The following is a 20,648-nucleotide window of genomic DNA, read 5'->3' as shown; positions in this document are numbered from 1 at the left end:
TTATCTTTCAGCATTACCCTTTTTCAGGTTTGTGGGATTTCATTTGCCACTCAGCAGGAAGTTAGCAGAGTTTATTTCAAAAACAGCGCTTACTTCCTAAAAATAAACTGGCGAGAAGCCATCTCTTGTGCACCCATTAGCCTCCCAGGATTTACAGTGAGAAGCAGTTCAGGTCTGAGCTTCCAAACGAACACTACGGTCAAACAGCGGAGAGAAAAGCCGTTTGGAATTTCTGGCACTCAAGCAAGTCCAGGGGGTAGCATGAAAATGTTAAAACATTGAAGATTGAACACAGAAGATTCAAACAGCGACAAAAAGCAGTGGTCCACTAGTGTTTTTTAATTTATGCGTACATCTAAGAGAGATGTGAAACCTCAAGCGACAAGACTCTAAGTCAGTTTGCCTTTGAGAAAAAAAAGAGCTTGCCGTCTTGAGGCGGAGACAAAAAAAAAAAGCCCCTTTCGGTTTAAAAGGCTTTTTTTTCGCTCTGAATAAGAAGCGGTTAACTGCTTCTCTTTTCTTCACTCAGAGGAGGGATAAAGACAGGCTCAGGGCACTGCGCTGCTCTGCTCCTCGACTTGCTGGGGTTTATTTTTCCCTTCTTGCTTCTGCTTGATACTCCAAACCCGAACGCGGAGCAGGGCACAGCCGCCAAAGGGCAACGATGAAAGATCAGAATGGAGAGGAGATCCAGACAATCTTACAGGAGGCCCCCAGTGCCAGGCAGGCACTGCTGGACAACTACGCCAACCTGCACAAGGTGGCCGACTACTGCGAGAGCAACTACTTACAGGTAGGTGCAACCCACCGGCTTCGCCAGCAGGTACCCGCTGCCCCTCCGAAAACACCTTCCTCCTCCTCGTCTTCCTCTGCACGGAGGCCTGGACAGGAGACAGCTGACGGTTAAACTCAATCTGTTTTTTTCTGCACACTGGAATCTTGTGAGGTTAAGAGGCTAGTGCAAGGCCATGACTTTACAGTTTATGAAACCAGCAAGCCCATTTTAACAACGAATCAAAACCTTAAAAAAAATAACTTTAGGAGCTCTTCATGTATACTACTGTCCAATTCATTACTCGGGTTTGTCCTTATTCTGCGGTATCTTGTAGTATTATGCAGCTTATTACTTGTGATACTGTATTATAGAACTATACTGATGGGCATTAAAGACATAAAATGAGAACCAATAGCATATATGTATCAAATGGTTCATATTGTTTCCTTAAATGCATACATTAGGACACTTTAGAGTTCCAATTCAGATGTTACAAAATAAGCAAGAACGAGGAGTACCACTTACACTGTACTGTTAATAACCTAGAACACAACAGAATACTCTCCTACAAAAATGTTGCATTGCTTGACAAGTGTCAGCGCTTTTTTATGCCACCAACCATAACCAGTTTCTGTTACCACAGCGTCTTTTTTGAGACCAGGTTGACTCAAAGGTATATTTATAAGGCATCCTGAAGATGCTAGTGTGAATCAACTAAAGACTAAAAAAAACATCAGACAGCTGGTCATACAGTTGCCCATAACCACCCCTTCTGTCCACATCAGCAGTATATACAGACACAAATTAATTTGTATCTGACATGTTACACCCTCACACAGTACGCTGGTTAGCATTGCTTCTTCACAGTGCTCAGACCTGGGGTTCAATTCCTGGGGTGCTATGTGCATAGAGTATGTATGTTCTCCCTGTGTTTGCAAAGGTTTGCTGCAGGTGCTCCGGTTTCCTCTCACAGCCCAAAGACATGCTGGTAGGTTAATCAGGTTCTGCGAAAACTGGCCCTGGAGTGAGTGTGTGTCTGTGTTTTCCCTGTGATGGACTAGTGTCCCGTCCAGGGTGTATCCTACCTTGCGCCTATTGCTTGCTGGGATAGACTCCCCCGTGACCCTGAATTGGATTGGGCAGTTAGAAAATGGATGGATATTACCCCCTAAAACTGACAAGAAACACAGCAAGTAAGTGCAGCGCAATCTCTGCACTTCAAATACTCCGGAACTGGGCAGACAATAAACATGACCACTTGCCATTTAAAAGGACAAATTCACTGCTTTGTGCAGTTCTCTCACTTTCATGGCTGTGGTTGAGCGACCCCTTGGTTTTACATAACTGTTGAGACAATTTTCGCTCTCCCATGCGGGCGCACAATTCTTAGAGCAGTTTCCTGGTTGTGAGAGGGATGCACAAAGACTCGGGGTGTGTATAAACCTCTGAGCTCTCCTTGTCTGGTGCCCAGCGTGTTGCAGTGCAGTGAAAGAAGGATGACAACAACAGGAAACTGGGCCAGAAAAGTGCCCTAAAAGCAGACGTTGGTTTTCTTCCTGCCTTGCTCAGTCCTGACTGTAGGTATTCTGCTGCCCTGAGAGATGAGCTATTCTTTCGAAGAGTTCTGTAGCTCTTGAAGACTGAAAGCTCTCTGAATTTGCAGTGAAATGAGGAAATGTGAGCTCAGTCGGGCCCTGAGGTGTGACAGGAGATGAGGGCAGGAAAGAACACAGACAGTATGAGAGATAATACAGAAAAAGTGAAAGGGTCCTGACAGGGGACAAACACAGAGCACTCCGAAATGAGAGACAGAAACAAACCAGACCACAGGCAAGAGCAGCACAAAGTGAGAGTAATACAATCCCACAGAGGAACAGGACAGCTCTACAGACAGACAGGACTGGGTTACACAGTGAAATGCAGAAGGACGTCTGAGCCAGAAGATTCCAAAATAGAAAAGAAATATATCGAGCTGCAAGTGCAACTGAAAAACAAAAAACTAGAATCACAAGGAGAGATTCATACCTGCAGTGAAGGTTAAAAATAACATTACATGCTTTCATAATATCCAAGCACACAAACTGTAACAGGTGAAGTAAATAATCTGCAAGATAAGACTGGATTCATAATAAGACTAGATGGAAAAAAAGTAAATGCTAAATTAATATTTCATGCAGGTACCCCTATGCTGTAGAAAAAGAAGGTGCTTTAGCATAACTAGTTACTAGTAATTGTGACTTATGCTAATGACCAAGGTTACACTATTTTCAAACTTAAAGAAGTATTTAACATTATTAATAGACCTTTAACCCACTGAAGCTCAGCAGGGTTGAGCCCGGTCAGTACCTGGATGGGAGACTCCTGGGAAGCTATGGTTGCTGCTGGAAGAGGTTAGTGGGACCAGCAGGGGGCGCTCACCCTGCGGTCTGTGTGGGTCCTAATGCCCCAGTATAGTGGTGGGGACACTATACTGTAGTGGGCGCCGTCTTTCAGATAAGACTTTAAACCGAGGTCCTGACTCTCAGTGGTCATTAAAGATCCCCGGACATTTCTCGAGAAGAGTAGGGAGTTATCCCGGTGTCCGGGCCAAATTCCCCCCCTCAGCCTTTACTGTGGCCTCCAAATTGTCCCCCTGTAGGATGGGCTTGGACTGGCCCTGCGATGGACTGGCGTCCTGTCCAGGGTGTACCCTGCCTTGCGCTCGTTGCTTGCAGGGTAGGCTCTGGCTTCCTGCGACACCGTACGGTAAAAAGTGGTTTGGCAAATGACATGACAATAGATAATAATAATAATAATAATAATAATAATAATAATAATAATAATAATAATAATAATAATAATAATTTCTTACACTTATATAGTGCTTTTCTGGATGCTCCACTCAAAGTGCTTTACAGGTAATGAGGACCCCCCTACACCACCAATGTGCAGCCCCACCTGGATCTTTATCCAAGCATTTCAGTTATCACTAGGGAGATGAACTGTACCCATAGATTGGATACTTGCAAAACTAATAACAATTCTGAAAAATCCAGACAATGGACATTGATATTCACCCAAAGTACAGTATATAGAATTCTAACAGTACAGAGAAGGTGGACACAGGAGACTTTCAGACTTGGCAGCAAAAAATAAATAAAACAAGGACAGGATTTAAAGGAAAGCAGGGAACAGAAAACAGCTGTTTAGACCTTACGACATAAATCCTGTCCATCTAGAGCAGCAGCCATATTTATAAAAAAAAAAACAAGTGTTGCTGATATGGTGTGATTCTGAAAATTCTTTTTGGTTTGCTCAGAGATCAATCGGAGAGAAATATATACAAAGGAGAAAGTTTCTAGTTGGAGTCCAGGAGGCAGAAACACGTTCAAATCCAAGGTTGTGATGGGCTGAGTGATGTTGTCTCGTAACCCTTTCTCATTTCCACTTTGCTGTAACCACTGCAGGCACGTCTGCTCTGGGCTGGCTCTCTGTGCCCCCTGTCTCTCTCTCTCTACTTTAAGGGTTCCTGACTAGCTCACCTCTGGCCGTCACAAAGATTCTCGAGCGCTGATGAAATCGCACCCTGGAAGGCAAATGATCGAGGCAGAACAGTCCTGGCGCCGAGGAGATTTAGAAAGAGGAAGGAAAGGGGTTTTCGGATCAGGGCATGAGAAATGTCGTCACATGTCCTGTAAATGTGGGTGACAGAATCTTGCGGTTTCGTCTGGGGCTAAAAACATGAGCGTGCTCTGAGACTTTGTCAGAAACGGTGTGAAGAAGCCATGCTAAGCTCTGCTCTGCCTGAATCCCGGAGGACACTGAAACCAGCTCAAATTTGACTGTTGAAGAAACATTCAACTAACCTTAAGGCTTTACCATAGACAGGCATGGCTGCTTTCTGTTAACACCCTCGAGTTTTGCAACACTTCATTAAAACGTGATGCAAGTTTCAGCTCTTGCTGAAAAGGCCAAACAAATGTGGCCTGTTGGAAGACACAATGAGCAAAAGTGGTAGAACAGAGTCTACGGCAGAGCTCGCAATTGCTTTAACATTTGAAAAGGCAAAGTGTCACCAAACCTACTGTTTCTCTTGCAGTAAGCTCAAAGAGCTGATGAAACTGATTTTTAACTCGGACTCTAAGGCACAGCATGTGTTCTAGCGTTACAGTATATCATTCGCCTCTTTATTTAATAAGGCACAACCCCCAGCAGCTCCTCACCTAGGCTGCACCAGACACAGTGCCTGGGAAAGGATGTGAAAACACTGAGCTGGGAAGGGTTATCAGAGGTCATGCTTTCAGGGTGCCTGTTCGGATTCATACAGCGGCCGTGTGAAAGCGGATTCATTCTGAAAGAAGAACTAAGATGGATGGAAACCAGCTCAGCACATTTTCGGGGAGATGTGGCAAAACCATCCGACGCTTTCTTTCTTCATCATAGCCAAACTGCACTTGAACCGTCCTGTGTGCGTGGCAAACAAACCAGGGAGTTGTAGCACGACAGGGGCCAATTTCCTAAAGACATCTGTGCTTCAAGCTGATCATTACTTCTGCACATGAAAAGAGGGATGTGGAATAAAAGCTGTCTGCAGACAATTCAGTACGGGAAGGCTCGGAGTTTTGTTTTAGTGCATACTTCCCATTTCCTTCTTCTCTTGAGAGTTTCACTTCTGACTGGTTCTGAACCTTCTGAGCTCTGTGATCACTTTCAGACGCAGGTGTAAACTCTGTGGGACGCTGCCTGCAGCGATCAAACTGATAGGCGTCACGGCTTTTTCTAACCCAGGTTTCCGAGTGGAAAACGCGCTCTCCGGATCAATTCACATTGCCCCGGGCAACAAGAAACGATCACTATCACCTACCACCCAAAAAAATCATTCTGACAGGTCTCTTCTTCCAGTTTCATTCAGTGCAGAATGCAATTTTAAAAATATCAGCGTTGGGACTTCTTCCTGCTAGGGTCAGAGAAAATCATTTATTGAGCCAGTTTGAAATTTGCTTTCAATTCACACCCACAGAACAACTTCGGCGTTCATTTTCAAATTCAGCGTTCATGTCAAAGGCACTACGCACTGAAAGCAACGTGACCGAGATGAAAAAGGGAGCTGCTGGTGAAATCAGTGTCTCTGGAAAAACAAACAAACAACTGCAATAGGAAAAAATGCCTGCGATTATGTAGACAAACGATGATCTGCTCATCCGTAGGAAGTATTCCAGATGGATCGTAGAACAAAGATTCAGCCCGGAGAGGAATGGCCAGCAGCCGGCTCGTGTTCTCAGTGTGAGCTAACGAGATCTGTTTCACTCTCTCCCCCAGGTGGAAGATACAAAGAAGGCTCTGGAAGAGACCAAGGCCTTCACAACACAGTCCCTGGCCAGCGTGGCCTACCAAATCAGCACCATGGCCAGCAATGTCCTGAAACTGCTGGACGCTCAGACCGCCCAGCTGCGCAGCCTGGAGTCCTCCGTCAACCTCATCTCTCAGGTCAGGGAGCTGCGTGCCGGCCCTAGACCTGCTCTCACGCAGTCCCTTACAGCCCTCTCCCACATGGTCGAGAGTTTCCCAAGCAACACCATGGATTGAAACTCCCCGATTCGAGGGGAATGGAAGAGCAATGAGCACTGCAAAGATACTGGAGTTACTTGAAATATCCAGGAATCTCATTCACCTAATCTGCTGCAATTACAGCTTAGACTACATTTCACTGTTTAGCACGATAGCACGACTTAAAATTGAGCCCAATTGCCTACAAATTTAACCATCTCTCATTTTGTACTACATCCTGTAGATGACCACTGGGGGGGATTTATCAGGCACCTTCATATATAAATTTGACAAGATTATCGGCTGGGATGCAAAATCCCTGTCTTTCAGGATATCAGGGGGCATGTTAATATCTGTTACTTTTCGTTGCTCCGGTCCCCAGAAGGGACAGACAGGAGCCTGCAGCGTTTCGGATCTGTGCTGTCTGTCTGATGGGAGAGCCACTGTTGACCCACCCCTCCCCCCTCAGCTAGCTGTGCCTGTGATCGGTGTATTAAACTGTGAGAGCGCAGTCCTTCCTGGGACAGTTTCCAGGGGCCTATTGTTGACTGGCTGCTTGGAGCTGCGAGACTGAATAGCTCCCCAGTCAATGCAATGTGTTCCAGGCTTCATCGCTCTCAAACTAGCTTCTCTCCCAGCGATTTCACTGGCACCCCCCGCCTCCTCCGTGCTTGGCATCCCAAACGCGGCCGCCTCCGGTTCCGAGGTAGCACGCCGACCTCTGAAACCTTGTTTCGGCTTTCGCCCGAGACGTGCTCCCAGGAGTGTTCACTCTGGAAGGTGCCTGGGCTGCTAGCTGTCACAGTCCCAGGGGTCGGAAAGATTGCAACGAGTGCCGGGTAACTGAAGGAGGGAGAGAGAGTCTTTATTATCCCCAAGGGGGCAGTGTGTTTTACAGCAGCGGTGCTGGTGTACACACCAAAACAATAACTATAAGCATACACTATATATTTGCATAGAAAACCAAGAGTTAAGTAGGGGTACAGCTACAGGTATGAATGAGAATTTAAGAGATTTATCAGAGATTTACAGAGATTCAAGAGAGAGAGATTTATTTTTCATCTGAATTTAGTTGGGCTTGTTTGCATGCTTCCCCTCGGCTTGGATCTATGCGATCTTGCTGCCTGTCTTTTTTTTTTTTACCTCCACTTGCTGGTGTCCTCCCAGACAGTGGACATGCACCGGGAAAAGGTTTCGCGGCGAGAGATCGGCGTTTTCACCACGGTGAAGAGGATGCCGCGCAACCAGAAAATTATCCCCCCGCCTGCCACCCCCGAGCAGAAGACTAAATACTCCCGCACCCCTATCGCGTACGCAACTCTGGACAGCGTGGGTCACGGGATGAAGGTAAACCCGTCTCAGGACAAGCTGGGAACTTCCTCACAAAACCTATTTTATGCTCAATGGCCATTCGTCACTTGCAGTAACAGTACATACAGTATGGCACAAACAGTGACCGGTGTTCTCCAACAGGGGACGCATAACTGACCGAGCACGCCTAGGGCTGGGTGGCCTTGAGTTACTCAGAGTTACTGTCTTCCTCACAGTGGTGTCTCCTGCAAGGGCTCGTAGTGACTGTAAAGCACCGTGTGGCTCCCCAACACGTCAAATAATTAACAGCACGTGGAGATAATCGTGTGGGAGGAGAATGTTTGCACCTCCCCCCGCGCGCAACACAAAGATTCGGATCTTCATCTAGGCGACATCCGCTAACAATGACATTAAAAAAAAACTTCATCTCAATCGATGCTTTCACGTTCCTTAGCTGCTTACTCCCCAGACAAAACTGCCGGCGGCTAAACTAGCACAGTGTGCAAACTGTGGTTTTTGCACAATGAAACCGAGTCACATCCTTCCGTGTGAAACGGAGCCGTCTGTCAAAGTTCCAGTGACCTCAATTTCAAACCACACGCAAAAGACGAGCTCAAAAACTGCAGGCCAGCTGAAGAACGTCAGTTTGAGAAGTGGCGAGTTAAAACCTTGCTCGGTGCAGCAGAAATGCACATCTTCCTCAGTTCATGCACGGCGATACAAAGGTCAAAGACGGAAGGTTTTCAAATGATACCACAAACCTAGAGAAGATAAAGTAGAATTTGCAACGGAACGTACCTTCCTTTTAGAATGAGTTTTGTTAACGTTACAAGTATCAAAAAAAGTACCAAGAACGTTGATTGTTGTGCTTTCAGTGTAGCAACCAAAAAAAACCCTGGAACAAACAAACAAACTCTCGGTTACAAACTCTCAGACATTAAATAACAAACCTACGAAGACGTACAGAGGGGTGGGTAGGATCACTCAAATCTTTGTGTCCTGTGCAGTTTGTGCCGTTAAAATACAAAAATATTAAATGAAATATATATATATAAACCACTTCTCACCCGCAGGACTCGAGCAAGCAGCTGGGAAGAACAGGGACCATGAACCGTAAACAGCCGTCGCGGGAGCCCGGAGGTACTCTGGGGTATGTGCACAGAACCCACCACCACAGCCCCGAGCTTATTTTACAGGCCCTCGGCTCACTTCGCTCGACAAACATCGCACGGACATCCGGGAATACACAGCGGTTTTGTACGAGACTGTCCCAGCTACACGGACAGACACGGTCACACTCAAAGCAAAAAATAAAAAGATCATTGGACGGTTCCCGCAGGGTGAAAAATACTGCAGTGCAAATCATGTGGCTTCGCAGCGCAGAAAACCTCTCTAAAGCCATACCGAGCGCTTTTCGAACTGTTCATATCACACTGTGCGATTGTTAGATTGTATCTGCCTGAAAATGGAAACCGGAGTGTCCGTTTCATCACCTGAACCTGCAGTTACCATGTAACGCAGACGGCAGGGCAACTTCAGCGAGTCTCAAACACTCATGTTGTTCCTAGTATTTAATCATATGCTTTAGTGTCTACGGGGAGACTTAATACACATACGTGATGCGCTGATTGAATACAGTATTGAGATTGGATTCCTGGCAGGATTAATGTTCTGATTAACTACGGTGTTGTGATTTGACTCCTGAGAAATACAGATTTAAGACGGAGACACTCCAAGTTCAGCCCAAGCGAGTTCTGTCGGCCCGAGGCTCACAGACGGGCGATGGGCGTGTTGGTTGGTGCATAGCCTGTTTGTGTGTGGGCAAGGAACTGTGGAGTGACCGAGTGTGTAACCCTCTCGTGTCCTCTTCAGGAGGAGCACCCGGGCGCCCGAAGCAGTCCAGTGTCCAGTGGCCCCATCCCTGACACGCGGCCCGTCCCTGTCCTCCCTCAACGAGCGGCCCTCTGCGTAAGGAAGAAGCCGAGCGGGGGGGAGTGCACGCAAAGCGGTTAAACTCGAACAAAGGGGAACAAGTGGAAACGGTGCGGGAGTGCACTTAGAACTGAGAATAGGAGACACGTCTTTACACAAAGGGTTGTGGGAGTCTGGAACCAGCTACCCAGTCATGTTGCTGTAGCCGATACCCTGGTCTCCTTCAAGTCAGCTGGAGGAGATCCACGGTTCAATTAACTCCTCACAGCCAGAAGGACTGGGTGGGCCAGATCGCCCCCTAGTGGAATAGTGAAATAGATTGATGTGCCGCAAATTCCTTCTGTTACAGTTCTGAGTCAAAGTATGACCCAAATATGACCCAAATTATGACGGGTGGAATTTAAAAAAAATATCTGTCCTCTGCCCAAAGGGCTGAGATTATTCAGGCTTGGTCATATCTGAAGGTGGATGTCAGATGACTTTATATACGGACAGGTCAAGTGACGGGATATTAACCTTCAGAACTAATTGACCAGTTTCCCAATGTTTAGAAACGAAAGCAGAAAAGTGCAGAAGCAACAGTAAAGCATTTTATGTTACCTGGGTGAAAGCTTGCAAACTACCCTCACTGCCAAAATGTGTCCAGGGTCTGGGGTTGCTGAAGCACAGCTGTCACAATGACGAGACACAGTATAACTTTCAGATTTATTGCATCTAGTGCCCGAGTCCCCAGTCCTGGTCCTGGGGGCCAGTCTGCCTGCAGTGTTCCGCTCATCCCTGACTTAACTGGACCAACTGAGCAGCTTGTCCCAGCTCTTCAGGTGCTGCTGTTTTGAAGAGACCTGAAAGACCAGCAGACATACAGTACCAGCCCTCCAGGACCAGGACTGGGGGACCCCAGTCTAATGTAAAACCAGTGGCTCTCCTCAAAAGAAGAAAAAGGCAGACGCTCACTGATTTTCTGTTTTTCTGGCACACACAGTTCCAGCTTCGGCATAGCTGTGCCCCCGCCTGTAATACCCACCTGGACTGTTCCTGATGTTCCACCACCCCTCATGGAGGAGAACCCCCCACCCCCCGCACCCCTAGACATCCCTGCGCCCCCACCCCCTCCCCCTGCCTGCATCCCAGCACCCCACGCTCCGACGTCAGTCCCTCCTCCCCCACCTGCACCGCTGCTGGAAATGGGTCAGTGTTCATTCATTTTCATATCGCAGGCCAGTTAGAGAAAACGTCAGATAACATTTCCATGAGTCTTTTTCAGCTGTAATCAGACATTTTTAACATTTGAGGTTTGAAGTTCAGCTTTAATTTGTTACTTTATTCTGCGTGATTGTTTAAAGGAGTGTACAAGTTCTTTATTACAAATAATGCTAGCCTAATATATCCCTTATAAAGAACATATGTTACTAGCAAAAAGTGATAAATATGAACAAAATGAGCAGCATAGCAAAGTATCTTTTAAGCCCTGCTGCCTCACAGCTTCTGGGCCTGAGTAGAGCCATTCAGTTCTGGCCCTGGTCTGTCTGTGTGGAGTTTGCATGTTCTCCCTGTGTTTGTGTGGGTTTGTACCTGTTGCTCCAGTTTCCTCTCTGGTTCCAGAGTCATGCAGGTGAGGACTGATTGGCTGGTCTAAACTCTCCCCTTGGGTTCATCCCCATGAAGAAGGCAGCTGGACTCTCCAGCTTATTACTTGAATATGAACTGAATGACTCTGACTCCTGTGTCTCCCCTGTGAGCATTTCTGGTAATGGGAGTACACAGTGAGACAGAAAAATACATTTACTATCCATGGAGTGTTGGAGTTCTGGCAGTCACAGTATGGTGGTATTAGTCATAAATACATTATTTCAACAGTGATATTCACTCTGGGTGCTAGAGGGTTGTAGTTCAGTAGGTTTTATAAATCACATCTAATTTTGCTTGAGTAAAGACCAGGCAACCTGTGATATAGACCAATTAGACAAACAACTGATTCACATCAGGCCATTAAGTGCCCCAGGTAGAATAAAACCAGCCATTCAAGACCAGGAATGAATATCAGTTCTTTATAACACACACCTAAAATAAAGCATTACTTTTCCTTTTTAAGCCTTGAGTTTTCTAACCAGATGTGGCCCACATACCATTTGAAAGATAGATCAAAAAGACTGACCACAATCACTAATCAAGTGTTGTCCATTAGAAACCTCAAAATCTGCAGAAATGCCATTGTAGCATGATGCACCGATTTTAGTACAGCATGCTTACTCATGCATACACGATCCAGGTAAATACGCATCGTGCTTACACAGCAAGTAATGTGTTCTTTTTCATACAAGCCTGTCACTTAAGCCTGTGTTAGAGCAGTATGCATGCATCCTGTGCATTAATATAAATGTTAAAATCACACTACACGCCTGATAACATTTAATTTGGTTTATGTATTTTTTCTATGCTATTACCCACTTTAGGATTTCCAGTTCCCCACTTATAGCTACTGGCTAATTCTTTTCACAACACTTCTCTAGTACTAGAGTATTCTACTCTATATGTACAATTACTTTTAATTCCAAAACTGTATCCTTGTTTTTTCTTGCCCAGCAAGTGTCTTGTGGAGTACTTACTATTTAATGTACAATTTTTAATTTGACCTGAACAAGGTGTCCAGCAGGTGGCGCCTTTGAGGTGAAATATTGAAATACTGCTGCCTTCCTGAAAAGAAATAAAAGGAAAAGGCCGTAATAAGTGTAACAACAGAAGAAATCTCTATGATTTAAAAATGCTTGCTTGATTAAGTTCCATTTGCCTCTGCTATGAGCTTCTTATGGGAGTGTTAAAAAGGAACAAGTGCTGCAGTATTGTGTTTGAAGAATGTTGAGTGTCCTCTCGCACAAAGCAATGTGCTTGCTTGCTTTGGACACTTCAAGCAGAAAGAAACACTGTTTTTATATGGCTTGATTTTGCGCTTTTTGAAATCCTTGCAGAGCTACAGAGCGCACTGCATAACAGACCACTAAGACCTCTCCCGGATGTTTTTGCAGTGGCAGAGGAAAACGGCTTCCCTCCTCCATTGATGTCCAATGCTCCCCCACCTCCGCCTGTGACGGACGCCTTTGACCTGCCTGCCCCGCCCCCTCTCCCTGGCAACGGGCTGAACTCAGGTGCAGTGTCTCAGACAGCAGACGAAATGCTTATTTGCATGTTTGCTCCAATACAAAGACATTAAGGAAACACCAAAAACATAAACACAGAATGGTGGAACATAAATACATACAACTTGAAAAAACACATCAGTGTGAGCCAGTGGAAGGGGTGGAGTTCAGTAATCTGACAGCTTGTGGGAAGAAACTGTCTCTGAATCTGGAAGTTCGGGACTTTATGGCTCCTACACGCTCACCAGAGGCAAGGGGAGAGAGAAGGGAGAAATGGGGATGATTCTTGTCCTTAGCGATCCTTCCAGCCTTCCTGAGACAGCGGGTTGTAAAAATGTCCACAGTAGAGGGGAGCTGGACTCCAGTGACGGACTGGGCTGACCTGATCACCCCCTGTAACACCTTCCGGTCAGACAGCGAGCTGCTGGCAAACCGCACGTGAGCACACTCTCAGTAGCGCACCTGTGAAATGTAGTGAGGACAGCTGAAGACAGACCACATTTTTTCAACTGTCTGAGGGAGTAAAGGCGCTGTTGTGCCTCCTTTGTAGCTCCAGTTACATGTTGGGACCACGTTAAATCATTAGTGACGAAGGTACCCAGGAACCTGAAGCTGCTGACCACCTCTACAGCCACCCCATTGGTGTAAATAGGGGTGTGGACCCCACCCTGCTTTCTAAGATCGATGACCGGCTCCTTGGTTTTGCCGACGTTGAGGGAGAGGTTATTGTCAGTGCACCACTCCACCAGGGTCCTGACCTCATCCCTGTATTGGCAGGGATTCGGCCAGTGATGGTGGTGTCATCAGCATATTGGTAGATGGAGTTGGAGCTGTGTCTGGCCACAAGATCGTGGGTTAACAAGGAAAACAGCAGGGGGCTCAGCACACAGCCCTGAGGGGCATCTGTATGGACGGTCAGCGTGGAAGAAAGCTTTCCATCGACCCTCACAGTCTGTGGTCTGCCAGTCAGGAAATCCAGAATCCACTTGCAAAGAAAGGTGTTGATATTTAGGTTGTTAACCTTCTTGACTAGTCTGGAAGGAACTATTGTGTTAAATGCAGAGCTGTAATCAATGAATAGCATTCTGACGTATGTGTCTTTATCATCCAAATGAGCCAGGGAAATAGCCTCATCAGTATTGTGCAATAGACAGACTCTCATTACTCAGCACTATACGCAATCAAGGTTAAGGGTTATGCTGCTTTCTTTCTGTGGTGGGGATCTGATACATCATTCACCGCCAACGAACAGGAGCTAAAATCTGATGGCCAAGCTGCTATATCTTTATGTTGCCCTTGTGTCCTCATCAGCGCTGCTGCTGTCTGTCTCCTGAATGTCTTGGCACTGCTTTGACTTTTTTGCCTTTTTCTGCGTCTCTGTGGCTTCCTATGTCCCTCTTTCTCTCTGCGTCTGCCGGTGTCGCCCGCCCACCCCTGCTCTGTTCAGCTCTGCGTTCCAAGCGCGCCCGGGGGCGGCGCCACCCTGCCAGTAGCCGCCCGGGGTCCAGGGTTCGACTGGGGCTGTCGGCGCGCTCTTTCTCCCTCTCCTCCTCCTCCTCGCAAGCACGTAAGGGCTCTGCTTTCTGGTCTACTTGCCCACTCAACCCCACGCCCACCTGCACACTGGCCACTCCTGTCTGCCCAGCGAGAGAAACCTGCGCTGTCTGAAGTTCAGGGTGAAGTTGTAGTGAAAAAAAGAAGAGGAAAATTCAGGGAGTGGTTTATCAATATCACACCAGGCGCGCTCTGATGGATATAGACGTCACCTAAAAGGAGTGTTTATTTTAATCTTGCTTGTTGCATAAAACACAACCACTCCTCCTACTGACTCATTTTTTCCTCTGAAAACGTGCACTAGCTGTTCAGAATGTCAACAGATTACTGTATAATAATACAGACATCACTCTAGATTACACACGACTCACAAATTGGGTTTACAAAACACGTGGGCTCCTTCTTTAATAAACTGCACTGAAGCCATTTAATACATTAACTGAAAATGAACAGTGCATTTTAATCTGTTTTTCAACGCTTGACCATTATAGCCGCGAGATATATCATGTTTATTATTTCCCAGTAGAGAGAGCCTCGAGTTATAAACTTCACATATGCATAATTTACCATCTATATAACTGTCTCTTTATATGTCTGTAAAAGAATAGAAGCCAGATTTTTTATGGTTAAGGAAGTCTACCGTCTTATCCATACATATCAGGCTGCAACAGAACAGTCTGGGTTCTAAGCTTTGTAATGCAAGATTGTCCAGTGCTCTTCTTGAAGAGCCCTGGGGTCTTCTTATTTTCATACAAACACGTATTCTAGTTCAAGTTTATTTTGTCAGTCCAGCCATATACAAGTATACAGAGGAGCGAGATATCGTTCTCCAGGTCTACAGTGCCAATACAGACAGACACTGACACGATTCATATCGTTGATCAGTTTTCTTATCGCTACTGAGGACACTAATGATTGAAATCAATTGAGCTGAGCCATTTGAAGAACTGCTTTGGGAATATAGAGAAGCAATTCAGCACACAGAGTAATGAGTCAAGAGATCATATTCCCGTGAACAATGGCAGTAAATCCATTTTGCAGCCCCCTCCAGGTGCGTGTCTTCCACACCTGCAAGACAATGTAGACACAAAGTGTGGACAGGCTGAACTAGTGCAGGACGCTCTGAGGAGAACTGTCCTTCCTCTCAAGAACGCAGCCCTCACAGGCCCGTTTCAGCAGTTACCAGATGCTACTGCTCCACAGTTACTGGTGCAGTCTTGATGTGACTTTTGCTTGAAGGGGACAGCTACATTTCCAAGAGCCCTGTACTCAGAGTCTGCAGTTCTTAAGAGCTCCAGCAGTAGGACTGATTATACCTGCGGTTCGACATGTGGGAAATGCGCACGCCGGGTGGTGTCGGCATGCTTCCAAGCCAAGACAGCAATCAGTTCTGCTTCCTCTCCTGCCCTCACCACCTCTGTCAGTCATCATCCCCCCCCCGCCACCATACCCCCCCCCTCTAGCCCCGCTGGCCCTGCTGACCCCCCCGCTGGGCCTCGCCAAGCGCCTCCTGCACCTCGGTGAGTGGCCTTCTCCCTGCCACCCTTTTGGGTCCTGCAGAGCTGGGTTCTGGGACTTCGGGTCAGTAGCAAAAGAATAAACGTCTACACAGAGGCTTGTGCCTGGCTGCTGCAAGTGTCCTGAAACGAGTGGGCTCACCCCGCCTGTATCCTTAACTCCCTGTTTCGGGGCTAGAAAGAATCAGCATTGATGGGTCATTTCAAACCACAATAAAAGTCAACTGTACACAGTAACTTGTAATTTACATCACAACATAGACTACATTTCCAGGTATGTGATTCAGAATGATGCAACAAAACTTCTAGTAAGGTGAAGCGGCCCTATTTACATGGCTTGTGAATATATCTCAATAGAAATATTGCCCTCCACTTTGGTACGGTTTTGCTGACCAAAACTACTTACTTGTTAACTCGGCATGCAGATCACGCTGGAACATTTCTGCAGTGAAATGGCTGCTGCACCACCTGTACTCGTTCGCTTGTATATCACCATAGATTAGTCGTCACAGTGACTAGTGAGCAGGAAGGGCGGCATCACGTGACAATTTGCGGAAACTCAGGCGAGACCAGCAGTTTGCAACAACACGGTGACTAGTATTTTCCCAAAGATCGGGATTTTGTGCTTGATTCATTTTGTGATACCGTTGCTTCATTTATTTAGTTAACCGCACAGTGAATTTGGGACTGCAGAGCCCCCCTTCAAACTGGTAACACGGAAACGATAGACCGGCATCTACTTCAACTGAGGCTGTGCAGCCAAAGCAACACAGCGCTGAAGATATGAATAAGATGAGAAGCATATGGCTGTGCATTAAATATTCATCAGATTTCTGAATTGGCAAAGGCATAGCCTGTACCTACTCAATACACGCCCTCTTTTGGATGAAGCATTTTCGGTTAAATACAGTGAGGCCGTGCCATTCCAACCCTTCTCTGCTCTTAATAGAAATGGACTTCCAGCCTCCCCCACCTCCCCTGGACATGTTCGGGGCCTATGAAGACAGTGTTCCTCCCCTGCCTCCCCCTGTGGACTACGATCTCAACGCCCCCCCCAGCTACGAGGAGAAAGGTAAGAGTACTAGATCCAGCTTGTGCCCCAGGCACACAGAACCCCCCCCCACCCTCAGTGACGCTAGTGATTCATTTATTTCTGCTGAGTTTGGTTGCTTGCACTCTACGTGCTGAGACATGTTCTCAGGCCTGAAATGCTTGAGTCAAGCCTGCATTTTGAAACCCACCAAGCCAAGGAATCTTATCTAGGCTAAGATTCTGGTGATCCCGGCTAAGGACGTCTGGAGAACACCAGATGTTGTGCATAAGTCCAGTTTAACCAGGGATAAAAGAACAGCAGCTCCAGCTCCCCAGATAAGAACGAAACACTCTTTAATAATAATAATTCCTTATACTTATATGGCACTTTTCTGGACTCTCCAATCAAAGCACTTTACAGGTAATGCAGACTCCCCTCCACCACCACGAATGTGCAGCCCCACCTGGATGATGCGACGGCAGCCATAGTGCGCCAGTACACTCACTGTCAGTGGGGAAAGCAGAGTGATGAAGCCAGTTCAAAGATGGGGATTATAAGGATTATTAGGAGGCCATGATTGGTAAAGGCCAGGGGGAAATTTGGCCAGGACACCAGGGTACCCCTACTCTTTTCAAGAAACAGCCTGGGATTTTTAATGACCACAGAGAGTCAAGATCTCTGTCTTATGTCCGAAGGACGGCACCTTTTTACAGTATAGTGTCCCCATCACTATACTGGGGCATTACGACCTACACAGACCGCAGGGTAAGCGCCCCCTCCTGGTCTCGCCAACACCTCTTCCAGCAGCAACCTTAGTTTTTCCCAGGAGGTCTCCCATCCAGGTACTGACCAGGCTCGGTACTGCTGAGCTTCATTGGGGCTGCCAGCTGTGAATTGCAGGGTGATATGGCTTCTGGCATAAATATCAATAGCAGATCAAGGCTTCAGGCCCTTATCAAAGCTTGCCAAGGAAATCGACACTGAATTTTAGTTTTCCCAGAGGTTGATCACACCTCTCTGTGTTTGCACTGCCGATTTCACTGTTTGAATTTGTTACTCTGCCCTTCCATGGTATGCTGCACAGTGCAGTGAACCGTTGTAAGGCAGCCCTGAAAGCATTTAGTGCTTCTCACAGCAAACAGATGCTCAAGCCAACTTGAGAGAGTCTCTAGAAATGGGTTTTGAGATAGAAGGCTGCCTTAATTTTCTAATTGTTTTTTTTTGCTTTGCTTCTTGATCCCTCAGCTGTGGCACTGTACAGCTACAGCTCCAGTAAGGAGGACGAGCTGACATTTCAGGAAGGGGACATCATCTACATCATCCAGAAGGGCACAGATGGCTGGTACACAGGCTTTTTCAATGGAGTGGAAGGCTACTTCCCAGGGAACTACGTGGGCCCAGCTAGTTAACAGACCAGGACCAGCCAGTCCCAGTCTGTAACTCACTCTGTACACCTGGGTTCTCTCAAAGCACATTTCATCTGCTTTGAATTCTATACTGTGAATTGTGAAGTCTCCAAAGGGGGTGGTTTTAATTTTAAATCTGGAGAGGAGTGTGAAATAGGGGACAGCGACTGAGACAGAGTCTCTCTAAGACGCGACAGTCAGAAAGGTGCCCTTCAGCTGCAGGCTTTTTTAATTTGACGATTGCAACAGGCAGACGGTTGTCCACCTGTTCCACAAAGCTGGTGCGCCATACTCAACGGCAGAATTAAAAGACTTTTGGAAAGGCCAATCAGGGCACAGAGATGCCATGCCTACCCAGCTGCCCTTGTTCTCAACTTACGGCCTCTGTAGTATTATTCTGAAAACCTCCTAGTCATGATCATGTCAAGCGCTAGGACAGGAGGTGTACTGGAAATGTATCGTACCTGGAAAAGGCAGCTTGCAGTCTGTGGCACCTGTGACTGTTTGCATTCAGGGCTAATATCTGCCGTAACCTACTAGCATTAAGGTTTTAGTTCTAATCTCAGCTGCTTAGGGTGGTGGTAGCTTGTTAAAATTGTATGTTCCTAGAATTAAATGTTGTTTTAAAATAATTTTGACACAGTAATATACTGAATGTGAATGCACTATGTATTTTGAAATTGCGATTTGTATGCATAGTTTCTAAGAAATAAAAAAAGAAAATGGTTTTTCACATTTTATTGTTCTGCATTGACTCATAATCTTTACAACAGTGCTACTAGCCCTTTGAGAACACCAACCCATATTGCACATGTACTGTAAACCCGACCCGTTTGTTCCCTGCTGCTGACTATTTTGTATGCGTTACCTTTACATTTCAAGCAATAATTGTCTGAGGATTGTGATTGCAGTTCAATACCAATACAATAAAAATTAAATTTTAATGCACAGTTTTGATTTTATTGGTCGTCTTCTATTTTTAATAGTCCTGGCATTCCATGTATAAACCAGGCGATAAATACTCTGTTGCTGCTTTCTTTCGGTCATTTGGCTTGAAATGACAAACTTCCCTTAGGATCAAAGAATTGTTTTAACTTTAGCTCTTTTTAACAGTCTTGCTAAATCAAAGAGTTGAAACGTATAGGACGTGATCATGACTTTGGACTGTTTATGGACAAAAAATGTTCATGTTTGCCTTTCCAGGTTAATTTTTACACTATGAAGTAGTTACCATGTGACACTGGTGAAATAATCACTACTACATACTTAAAATAGAACTTTATATGCATTGCGTTTGGAGCATCAGGTTTTCTTTTGAAGAAGTTTCCCGTTAAAGATTAACAAATCAAACTGCAAGTGATTAGCATTTGAGGAAGTACATGCATCAGGATTGAGAACATGTTAATAAAAAAGAGCACAAATTAGGGGTGAATGCTCAAATTAGGGTGATGTAATTAGTGGAGTACCACAGGGATCTGTTAACGGCACTGCTCTTCCAAAAGCATATCAGTGATCTAAATTCTGGTGTAGTTGGGTAACTACTCAAATTCACAGATAACAAAAAATCCTAAAAACCAGAAAAGAAAATGTAAGTTTTAGATAAAATTCAAGACTGGGGAAACATCTGGCAGATGACATTAACTGTAGAAAAGTGCATTTTCTTAAGTGCAGGTAGCAAAAACTTAAAATATAAATATACAAATGAGAAACACTGAGCTTGAAGAAGCTGCCTACAAGAACAACTGAGGTTATATCGCTGCATCATTTTCATCCTCTACCCAATGTGGAGAAAAAACAGAAAAGCAAACAGGCTATTATAGACAATCTGCTATAATATTTGGATAGTTAAAAGCAAGGAATTTAAATCAAGGGAAGTGATATGTATTTTAAAATGGTACAAGGTGCCAGTACGATTTAATTTGGAATATTGTGTAGATTTGTGGTCACCATGCCCCAAAAAAGATACTGTAGGATCAAGATCACTTGAAAAAGTTAACCCACCAGTTTTGCGAACCAGCAGTGAAACACAAACTGGAGAACACAAGTGGAAAAATACATATAAGGCTAAACTAACCTCACCCCTGAAACATCACCAGTTCAAATTGGCAGAAACATTTTTAGTTTGCCACTAAAACACAAGGTGAATTCATACTGAACGATTCCTGCAGCCACACACTATTTCAATAAAATTAAGAGAAAACAACAAGAAAAATAGAGTGATGCTTTATGCACTGCAAGTGGAAAAGCTGATTTAAGTATTCAAGCGATCTCTAATTTAAAAGTAATTTTACTATAAAATATGATCATAAAAATACTTTAATTGCTTTTTAAAAAGCTCCAAACTTTAGATAAGTAAAGCTTCTCAACCTTATTTCAGCTGTTATGGCAATGTTACTCAGGGAAGAGACAGAAAATGTGAGACAAAACCTCTAAAACAGGACTACTGTAAGTTTTAGTTAA

General features: G+C 45.5%; 1 protein-coding gene across 2 annotated transcripts; it reads left to right on the top strand.

The window, feature by feature from the left end:
• Window positions 1-134: 134 nt before the first annotated feature.
• Window positions 135-19,136, top strand: abi3a (ABI family, member 3a). 2 transcript variants are annotated; one of them, XM_069185790.1, is made up of 11 exons: window positions 135-793; window positions 6,074-6,241; window positions 7,469-7,648; window positions 8,686-8,762; window positions 9,485-9,580; window positions 10,527-10,732; window positions 12,568-12,687; window positions 14,126-14,245; window positions 15,657-15,752; window positions 16,699-16,821; window positions 18,028-19,136. In XM_069185790.1, the coding sequence occupies exons 1-11, from the start codon at window positions 665-667 to the stop codon at window positions 18,189-18,191; spliced, it is 1,479 nt and encodes a 492-aa protein (XP_069041891.1). In that variant the 5' UTR covers window positions 135-664; the 3' UTR covers window positions 18,192-19,136. The 2 variants fall into 2 exon arrangements, with proteins under 2 accessions (XP_069041891.1, XP_069041892.1); XM_069185791.1 differs by lacking the exons at window positions 14,126-14,245; window positions 15,657-15,752 and having other exon boundaries at window positions 138-793.
• Window positions 19,137-20,648: the final 1,512 nt, after the last annotated feature.

The sequence above is a fragment of the Lepisosteus oculatus genome, chromosome 28 (genome assembly GCF_040954835.1).
Source record: "Lepisosteus oculatus isolate fLepOcu1 chromosome 28, fLepOcu1.hap2, whole genome shotgun sequence".
NCBI classification, from domain to species: Eukaryota; Metazoa; Chordata; class Actinopteri; order Semionotiformes; family Lepisosteidae; genus Lepisosteus; species Lepisosteus oculatus.
This window is presented reverse-complemented; position numbering and strand designations above follow the sequence as displayed.

Coding starts and splice junctions, on each gene's coding strand:
- abi3a (XM_069185790.1), top strand. CDS start 665: ATGAAAGATCAGAATGGAGAGGAGATCCAGACAATCTTACAGGAGGCC. Junction 7,649..8,685: donor GCGTGGGTCACGGGATGAAG/GTAAACCCGTCT, acceptor TCTCACCCGCAG/GACTCGAGCAAGCAGCTGGG. Junction 15,753..16,698: donor CAAGCGCCTCCTGCACCTCG/GTGAGTGGCCTT, acceptor TGCTCTTAATAG/AAATGGACTTCCAGCCTCCC.